General features: G+C 50.5%; 1 protein-coding gene across 1 annotated transcript; it reads right to left on the bottom strand.

Annotated features, from left to right (window-relative positions):
• Positions 1-28: 28 nt before the first annotated feature.
• Positions 29-6,174, bottom strand: LOC117641657 (DENN domain-containing protein 2A-like). The gene is made up of 10 exons (XM_034379152.1): positions 3,955-6,174; positions 3,587-3,841; positions 3,329-3,506; positions 2,988-3,250; positions 2,620-2,874; positions 2,006-2,539; positions 1,675-1,920; positions 1,451-1,574; positions 1,249-1,353; positions 29-1,173 (listed from the first exon to the last, which is right to left on the bottom strand). The coding sequence occupies exons 1-10, from the start codon at positions 5,761-5,763 to the stop codon at positions 1,139-1,141; spliced, it is 3,804 nt and encodes a 1,267-aa protein (XP_034235043.1). The 5' UTR covers positions 5,764-6,174; the 3' UTR covers positions 29-1,138.
• Positions 6,175-10,144: the final 3,970 nt, after the last annotated feature.

Raw genomic sequence — 10,144 nt, forward strand, 5'->3', positions numbered from 1 at the left:
TGCTCAAGGTCAATAATAAAACACTCACTTTCAGGGAGAAAATATTTCTATTGAGCAACTTAACCCTTGCTTAGAGTAAATGAGATGAGCAAGGGAGTAGTTCTTGATAAGATACAAAAAGAAAAAAAACAAACTATGTCCTCTAACAGCTTACTTTGAACATATCACAATACAAAATTAAATCAATTAAATTAAAGCTCAGTGTAGAAAATGTTAAATACAACAAAGTGAATGCCACTTAAAACTAAGATTCAAAATAAATAAGTTAAGACATAAATTAGCTATTGAAGGTACAAAATAAATAAACCACTCCACTTCAACAGGAAAAATACTACACAACTATTGGAAGCAGTCCTTCACGGTCAGATTCATACTAAATGATGTTTAGTACTGGCACATATATGCACCGGTGAGTTTTTCAATTGTTATCCCTAACAAAACGATCCTCTAACAAGAATATTATGGCAAAATGGAGAACAAATACAATTTATAGAACAATTATGACAACAAAGGCAAGACTATTAAATGCCAACAAGAATTATTAATTTAACAAGGAAACGTAACAAATTCTAGGTTTCAACAGAATCATAAAGCAATTTAAGTTTCAATATTGTAAAGCACACAAGATATTTTTAAAATTGAATATTGTTACAAAATGGTCTGAGACAGTGCAAAATACAGCTTTTTGGTTAGGATATGTGGAAGATATCACAAGTGAAGTCATATGTATTTTAAAAATGCTAGCTTTAACATTAGTTTCTCAAAATGGACGGTTTTGAAAAATTTGTGTCAATATACTTATTAAAACTTACATAGAAAGTGATTGATTACTTGTGTCATCTAGTAAAACTTCAAAAATATGAGAGTGTTATGCTTAATTACCTAAGATGGTTTGCAAAAGCAATTCAGTCTAGCTTCTGTGGTAGTTCTAGCTAAAATTTAAAGGCACTTTTTCTGTATGAAACATTAATGGACATTCCATTAACTGAAACTCTCACAAAGAAGAGAATAAACACTTCTCAGCTGTTCAAAAGAACAATAGTAAGATATTTCTGGAGAAAAGAGACGATTGCCACACAAAATTGAAGTAAAAAGGAAGAAGCTGCACATACACACACATACTGTGTTATCAATGAATCTAGCTGAATGGCGCCCAGTCTTTGAAGCGGTCTCCTGCAACAGAAATCAAAATTTATAGTGGATGATCAATGATGTGAAAGGCATTGACATGACTATTCAAGAACATACCAAGTGTTTTTACTTTCTTGTTGATACCCTTGTAGTTTTTCAGGTACAGTAAAGTATTTTTTTCCCTCTCTTCATGATGTTCCATCACACGCTGTTCAAACATTCCTAGAAAAAAAAAAAACATCACACACAAATAAAACAATAATGTCTGTTAATACAAAGAGTAGAACACAAGACATGATAAAGGTAAGAAATGCTGTACCTTTGGTATCATTTAACTTATCTACACGAGAATCAATGAATGCAGAGAACATAGCTGTCTCTGTAAACCACTCCAAAAACAACTGAATGCTCCGAGAACGTACAGCTTTAATAAATGATTCCCTCTGAGAATGAAAAAAGAAAGAAAGAAATGTTAGAACACTGTAATTCTTTAAAACCATGTGACATATTTTTCTTCTTCTGATTTTGATGAACAGAACTTACTTCAAAAACTTTTTTTCCATCCTGCTGGACAACTATGTGGGTTTGATAGTGCCCACACACTTCAACGAAAGTACGTAGGAATGCTTCTGATACCAGAACGTTTCTTAATGGATCATCAGGAGGAGTACTACTCTGTGCCAGCTGCAAGGCCACTTTTAAAGATCTGCTAATTCCAACAGGAAGTATAGTGGTTTCATCTTGCTGGCTTTGAAGTATAAGAGAATTGTCCACATCAACAACAATGCCCTGAAAAAAATGAAACATCAGATTTAGCAGTTTTCAGTAGAAGTAGAGAGGTAACAAGAGCCAATGACAGACAAAGCCCACTCACATCATCAATTGAAACAGGTGGTAAAATGGGATGTTTGCCTTTTAGGACTCCAATTATATAAGGAGTAGGGGCTTGACAAATATCCAACATGTTTGCTGGAAGAACTGGGATAAATGTATGTTGCCATACAAAGGGGAACAAAATAGACTGGAGAGCATCAACGCAGGCCGACAATTTGCTGATAGATTTGCTCAAAAGAAGAACCTTGCGCTCCAGGAGCAAAGAACTAAACACTTGAAGAAAGATAGGTATTTGGAGGCAGTTGAATAATCTTGTAAGGTCGCGTTCTTCTAGTCTGGTATCATAAGGCCGCTTAAGGACAACAGGGCCTCTTGATCCAGTGCCAGAGCTGTTTGTACCACTAGAGCTGCTAGAGCTGCTAGAACCAGCACAACCAACAGAAATATTTTCCCCCGAGCCATGGACTCTTAAACCTTGCCCAGGACTAGGGAGCCCGCAATCATATAACTGTTGAATGAATTCAGCTTGAAGTAACTCTGGTTCTCCATGTCGTGATTCCAGCTCAGCCAAAACCTGATAAAAATTTTGATTGAGATATTAACTTAAAAAAAAAAATACAACAGTGTTATCAAAATTATGAATGAATATAACACCTTGAAGTAGAATCCTGATGCACGATGTTGTGTAAGGATACAATAAGCCAGTGGAAGACAAATTGGAGCTCCCTCTGGTTGAACGCGTCGGCAATATCCATATTTTCGCTCTCCTACCTCGCTTGTGACAACAAGGGAATAGCACTGTTCTTCTCCAGGCAATGAATCAGAGGCACCTTTAACGGAGGTGATTGGTGGGGGCCATTCCCCAGCATCAGGGAAGCATAGATTTTCGATATGGGAAGGAACAATAGCCTGAAATATACATTAAAAAAGGATAAGCACAACAAAAATTCAGTAAACTAAATTAAAAATGTCTTGTTTATCCCAAGGTTGGTTACAGAAAAATAAGAGGGCAATGGGTTTACCTCGGGAGGAAATTTACTCTTAATGTAAGGCACTTTGCATTTAGGGCGATCTGGATCCAAATTCAGACCCACAAGTAAAAGGCATTCAAACAAATGATTGGAAGGTGTGTTTGCAGTTTTGTGGGCAAGGCGCAGTGTACGCTGACCCATCACATGGCTTGACACTCGGCGGACATAAGTTTGCCTTTCTGCTGTAAGTTGTTGAAGAGACTCTTTGGTTGGTGATGCAGATTCTGGTACATCAGGTGGTGGACAATTTGGACCTAAATTAAAACACATTTGTAGTAACCAGTAACATAAAAGAAAATTGAAAATTGATTAAAGATTGCTGGATTACTTACGAGTAATCTCCTTGTGATGACTTTGAATAGGAGGTGATGGAATCCCAGGAAACGGTGCACATGAAACTCCTTCATCTGGAGTTGAAGCCAATGAATCTGAGTCACTGTTGCTATCCAGTGGAGTGGCAGGTAAGCATTGTAGTGGAGAGCCAAATGCTTGATTCATCAAAAATTTAATCTGAAATTGACACATATTATTTGTTACTGGAACAGGAAGAAATGGGATGAGTGGGGAAAAACAATGTTTGAATACAATACCTTGGTACTGGTAAGATTTGTATCCATTACGTCTTTAGCCATCTTGTCTTTCTCAGCTGGACTCCTTTTAAGAATCATCTTTGATGATGATGGGGTCGTCACACGTGGCATCTCTAAAGACAAACAACCTCGACCAGCATTCTTCAACAACTCTGAATTAGTGGCTTCAACTGGTGGAGGTGACAGGCGTAAAGGAAGGGATGACATTTGTAATTCGCAAGAGGAAAGTGGTGAGTCTTCTTGAATCGGAGTGCACTGCAATAAAAGAAAAACAAACAGTGAGAATACAGGGAGAAAAAGAAAAGAAACATTCATTTGTCAAGATGCAAGTGAACATATTTTAACTGGTTGGATAAGAATGTCTTTACCAAGTAGTGCAACCCTTCCGAGTTTGTTTCAGTGGGACTGCCCAAACGAGTTCGTAAAATCTGTTCAGGAGATGTTGACAAAATTCTTTTGGGCTGAAATCTTGGCTGTGGTTTGGGAATCTCTCTTCCAAATGATGTACTTCTAAAATTTGCTTCACAATCTTTTGATTTGCAGATCTGGTTTCCATCTCCAATGAATTGAAATGGCTCAGCATAAATGTGCTCAACGCTGTGGGACTTATGCAAACTTCCAGGAATATTCTTCTGCACATTTGACGTATTATCTTGTAGACTTGACTTCCGTTTCGTGTGGGGGTCTGGAATAAATTCTGGCTGCTTTGCTTTGACTTCATAAACACTGTCTCGGGGCTGTGAACACAATGTGGGACCCACAGCACAGTTTAAGGAGGTCAGACAACCACTCCGGGCGGCATGAGTCGGAGTACATATCTTGTTTTGGCTGTTTGAGCAAATAGGATATCCAGATGTTGCCCCATTCCCTGGAGGACTCAAGCTGCCTTGCCTAATACCTTTGTTGACAGGTGATGTTGGGGACTGAGCTCCTCTTGGTGAGGGCTTGTGATTCATAAGGGCATCTTCTAGTTTTCTCAGCATTATTTGAGATTCAGTTTTGGAACGTACAGGTTTAATAACAGGAGGTGGGGACACACTAATATGGCAAGACGACTCTTGACTTCTGATGGCACCTGGGTTGCATTTCAAATTGTTAAGCCTCTCCGAGGGACTTTTAACTTTTGGAGAGTTGTGGGCAAAAGTCCTTGGGGGTTTCTTGGGAGGAGGACCACAGGGAAGAGGAGCCTTGAGTGCTGCTTTAAGGGTGGCACTCAATCCCTGCTGATATGTTTGGCTATTGCCATTGGAGGGTATGACAGTCAGACTCACAGCTTTAGGGGCAGGTCCTGCTTGGTTAATGTGATTCTTCAATGATGCATCAGTTTTTTCTTCATTGAAGCCGTTGACAGTTCTCTTTAACTTGATTTCAGACAGCAAATTCTTGACAGGGAAACTATCTTGATTAGAAAATGGTGTCTTGACTTTATTGTCATTTAAAATATCTGGCTTGCCAAGACCACGACTAAGCAACCAACTACTTGGTGAGTTGATAGGCAAACCATTCTTGCCACCTGTTGAGCCTCCCTGATAATCAAGTCGATTGCGCTTCGCCTCACATGGACCAGAAGAATTGCTATCCAATGTATCTTTTGGACTTCGGCTCAAATTGTCAGGTGAAGTAAAAGCTCTAGCACGCTCGTTTACTCCATCTGCTGATAATTTAACTTGGAATTGGTGAGGCTGCTCATCACCAATCACATTGCAAATTTTAGCAGAAACTAGATCAGGGGTGGAGTCAAACTGCTTGACTCGTTTTCCTACGACAGACCTTGGGGCTCCAGGTGAGGGCGCCAAAACATTTTTACCCCTGACGATTCTGTCACAGCGGAAGGCTGGGCTCCTCTTTATATGGCCTCTTGATGTGGGACTGCTCAACTGCCTCTCCAAAACGGGGTGGCCCTTGGATGGGGTTTGGTTGTTGAGGAAATGGCCTCCACTGTTGGAGGCGCTAATGTCCGTCGTGAGGGCGAGCTTCTGCTTTTTGGGCGTGTCAGTCTGACACCTCGAATCTGCATTCCCATTGTTTTCATCCTCCTGTCGAGCTGCTCGGCTCTTGGCAGCGACGTTGTTGAGGTTATCCGAAATGGGCACAAACTTGTTGCTGCCTTCAAACTTCTTCTTAATATTCTCGACACGATTCTTATTGTTGTCGCCGATGTGAGGGGGTGGCATCATATAAATCACAGTCTCTAGATGAAGCAAAACTACGTACGGTGGACACTGCACACTGACACAGCACTGACGTCATAGGTAAAATAGCACTTTTCATTGGTGGATTACAGTTCTGAATGATGCACTACGGTGGCGCAAAGTCAAATCCAAAGTCGGGCTTTGAAATTAATGCTTATTGAGTCATATTTACACTGTCTTCCGGAGTCCTACATTGAAGTCAAACAACCCAACGGTTTCTTTCTGCCATTTTGTACACTCGTTTTGTTTTGACCGTCACACCGTACTGGGCACAGGCAACTTGACACCCGTTGTCCACACATTTGGAAGCCCCCGGCTGTCTTCACGAAGCACAAAATTTTTCCATTTTCCAGGACTCGCAGCGCCGCAGAAGCGAAGCAAGGGTGATCTGGGCGTCCGCCGGTAGAGCTACTCCAAGACCGTGGGCGTCGTCCCCACCAACAGGTTGGCAGCGCCGGCAATGGAAGTCCTGGCGGTGAGCGGTAGCCGCTTGGCGGGGCGTTCGAATCCGCGACCGCGACGCGCCGTGGGGAAGGGGACGGGGACGAGTCGAGGGACGCACTGGGCGTAAGCGCGGGGCTCGCTGCTCGCACCTGGCACTGCAAATGAAGGAGAGAGTTCGCCCTGCGCCATGCCGACGCGGCGCGGCACGGCGTGCCCTAGTCGTTAATGCCTACCTGTCCCGAAGAGTCCGGAGAGCGGTCGGGCGGCGAGGCTCGCGCAGAGACCCTCCCTCGCGGCACGGACAGACAGGGCCCCATCAGGACGCGGCCACAGCATCGGCCTCGCGGCGCCTCGCGGTCCACTCGGATCGGACGGCAGTGATCAGCGCAATCAGCGCCGACGCAGTGTAGGAGCCGCGGCGAGCTGCGGGGTGCGGACACATTAGACACGTCCGACTCACGCGGCGCCAAAATGAGTGCCCGCGGCAGCAACAGGCTCTCGGGTACTCCAGTTGGAAATTTGAGGTTAACCTCGTCTGTCGAGATTGCTGGTCGGGGGAGCAGCGATGGCTGGGCGGGCGTTGGGCACCACTACTCCATTCGCAAGGCACGGCGACGGGGCGTCGCTGCACTGCCGCCTCGCTGTGACGGACGGACGGCAGCGCGAGGACGTTGGAGGCAGGACCGAGCTTTGGCGTAGACACTTGAAGATCGGGCAGCTGAGCGCGCTTCGTGCAACACTGACTGCGGGCACCGCAGGCACGGGCACGGGCGTGTCGGCTCGCGCTTCCCAGCCTCGCGCACGCCACGCCACGCCCAGTTTGATTCAGCACGATGGCGTAATCCTTCCCAGTCATCCGTTCTCGCCGGAATAAGTACTTGGCGTCCTCTCCCCCGCCCCCTCCCACCGCCGCCGGCGTACCCGGCACAAGGAGGCTCTGTGCTCTGTCGTGGATTGTGGATTTCATAGACGTCAAGAATTTGTGTCCCTACCGCCGTTTCGTGGAGTCTGTTCTTTTCTGACAACTTTTCAGACGAAAATTTTAAGCCAGCTAGACCGTAAAGTGGAAAGCCTGGGAAACATCCATCGCGGTGAGTGCATGCATGATGGCGATGCATCGGATTTATGCATCGGAACCTGTGTTGTGGGGGGCTGGAATCGTCTGGCATGCTCCCCGAGTCTGAACCGGGAACCGGGCCGCCTCCTTCACAATGCAAAACAGGAAGACAGGCGTACGCCGCCGGCCCCGCCGCAGCACAGCACACGGCGCCGCGCATCCGGCCGTACCGTCCCCCCGATGGCGTCTGCGCCGAGCACTCCAAGAACGCCGTCACGGGCGTAGTGGCGCAGTGGCGGCGGCCATTGCCGAGGCCGTAATGCGGGCTGCGTCCGGACCGGCCGGCCAGGACCGCGGGGAAGGGGGGAGGGGGGCAAACAATGCTGGGGCCGCCGAAGAGCGCCTCGCACGCAGCCCCGCGGTGTGAATCACTGCAGGATGCGGCGCCACGCAGCGCGGCGCGGGACGCACCTGTCCGGATCCTGCATCAAGTGAAGTAAAGGGCGGCCGCGGCGCACTCCGGCCGACGCCAATGCATCACCCCGCGGTGCGTGTGAGTGTGTGCGTGCCCCGCGCGTGTGTGAGCGTTTCTCTGCGAGGCGCGATCGGCCGTCGGCGGCGCCTCCATTGGCCGCGGGTACGCGTACACAGCGTACGTGCATCGTACGCCGCGGACCGCGCGCGACGCGTCGGCAGCCTGGCGTCAGCGTCGCCAGCACGCCCCACTGGAGAGTGCGGTGCACCATGTCGGCTTTCACCAGCCACTCCCCGCCGCCCCGCCCCGCCCCGCCCCGCCCCGCCAGCAATGCATTGATCGGCGCCGCATTTGCATCCGAATCGGACCGGGGTCCGAGTCAGGGGCCGGCCGGGCCGGCAGGACGCGGAGCACCAGGGCCGCGTCCAGGCCGTTATCGGGATTGGGGGTATTATTTCGGAGTCGCGGCCCTCGCGGTTGGAAGGGGAGGGGGGTCCCCGCTGGTCCCCACGGGGCGCGGCCTCGAATAGCAATAATCTATTCGTGGAAAGTGTGGAACTGGGCGTCGGATGGAAGGAGCGAACCAGCGGCGACGCTCCGCCGCGCGAGGCTGTCGCCTTGCCGTTGTCAAAGGAAAGGGCGTTGCCCCGGCCCCGGCGGCCCCCCCTTGGGCCCCCCTGGCCGGCCTGCGGCTACGCCCCTGGCTGTGCTGCCGCGCCGCCGCGCTGCCGCCTGGGTCCGCTGGGCACTGGAGGTGGAGGTACTGGGTGTGGTGGCGCTACGCACGCTGCCCGTGCTGCCCGCACTGCGCGGCGTCACTTGAGCCAAGCGTCGCCGTGGCGCGTCGCGACGCGGTTTGGCGTGTGGCGTGCCGTGCCGTGCCCTGGCCGTGCCCCACTCGGTCACGGAGTAGCACTCACTGCTCCCTTCCCTCGGCCGGCCGCCTCATTCCGAAGAATCATTTTCGTCGCTCCGTCTCTCTCGCCGTTTTACACGACGCCCTGTGGGTGCGACGGAGACGGCGACGAAACGACCCTACGGAGTGAGGCGGCAGGCGCGCTTCGTGCGTACACCGCGCGCGTTGGCACTCCACCTGCAGCGGGGCACCGCGCCAAGCGCCAATGAGGCCGGCAACAGCAACGGCAGGCTACAGCCGATTTCCAGGCGTGCCGCTGCCGAGCGATTCAGAAGAGCGGTTTGTCGCTCTGTCTCTCTCGCACTCATACGGGGCGTTCCGTACAGGTGCGAGAGAGACAGAGCGACGAAAACGGCTCTCGGAATCAGTCTGCTGGCGCTCCAGCGCGTGATCCAGCCGGCGCGTGGTCCAGCCGGGCGGCATCGGCCGCATCGACGTGGACCTCATCCTCATCAACTTCCTCGCTACGCCACGCCACGCCTCGCCGCCGCGCGGCCCGTATGGAGGCCACCGGAAGAGTAGTAGTGGGCATGGGAGTGAGTGTCGGGATCGGGGGAGAGAGGAAAGGGGGGGAGCTGTACGCACGGCGCCAGGCCCTACCTGCAGTATGGCGCGTAGCGGTACGCGTGCCTGTCCGGAAACGAGACCAGAGGGAGAGAAAGGGGAGGGCTGAGAGAGAGGCATCGACAGAGATGTATCCGTTGTATCCGTGTCCTGCTTGTCCTGCTACACAAGCTGCGACGACCGGCACGCGGCTCGGACCAGCCCACTGTCCAGCTCGCCGAGTACCAGGGCACCAGCATCTCACTCTGTCTCTCTCGCACCTCGTCGGAACGCCCCATGAGTGCGAGAGAGACTGGGCATCGAGCTGCAGGGCCGGTAGGGCCCGTGGAGGAGAGCCCGTGGGTCCGCCACGGCGAACACGGGGCGTTAGAGCCCTAGCTGCTCTCCGCTCTCTGCTGCCGGGGCGGGCCGGGGCGGTTACAGCGGGCCAAGTGGGCCAAGAGGCTGAGGTGGTGGCAGCACAGCAGCGGCGGCCCCCGAGGCGGCCGTGGGAAACGCAGCGTGTTTGGGGGTTGTTGGGCTCATCGTTTATTATCTCGTAATGGATTTGTAGGTGTGATAAATGCGATCGTCTCCGCGCGAGGGAGAGGGGAGGAGGGGTGGGGGAAATGCTCGGGCAGGTGAGAGGGGGAGGCGGCCTGCCGCACGTTCCGTACGCAGCGCTCTCGTATAAATAACGTAAGAAAGTCCATTCCACACGCACACGCGTGAATGAGTGAATGCATGCATGCACGAAAGAATGAAAAATCACAAACCCGCGCGGTGGCCGATTCTGGAGTCCAGCCCGCCGCCTCATTCCGAAACGGTTTCGTCGCTTTGTCTCTGTCGCACCCATGACGCGTCCCGTGGGAGAGCGAGAGAGACAGGGTGACGACACTGCCTTTCGAAATCGGGTGGTTGTCTCCCTGCC

This window comes from Thrips palmi, unplaced genomic scaffold (genome assembly GCF_012932325.1).
Source record: "Thrips palmi isolate BJ-2018 unplaced genomic scaffold, TpBJ-2018v1 HiC_scaffold_15, whole genome shotgun sequence".
NCBI classification, from domain to species: domain Eukaryota; kingdom Metazoa; phylum Arthropoda; class Insecta; order Thysanoptera; family Thripidae; genus Thrips; species Thrips palmi.

What these genes read in the sequence shown, in the direction of transcription:
- LOC117641657 (XM_034379152.1), bottom strand. Translation starts at nt 5,763, where the DNA reads ATGATGCCACCCCCTCACATCGGCGACAACAATAAGAATCGTGTCGAG. An exon ending in CATCAGGATTCTACTTCAAG is followed by an intron (nt 2,540 to 2,619) that starts GTGTTATATTCA and finishes AATTTTTATCAG; the next exon opens with GTTTTGGCTGAGCTGGAATC. An exon ending in CAAGAAAGTAAAAACACTTG is followed by an intron (nt 1,174 to 1,248) that starts GTATGTTCTTGA and finishes TTTCTGTTGCAG; the next exon opens with GAGACCGCTTCAAAGACTGG.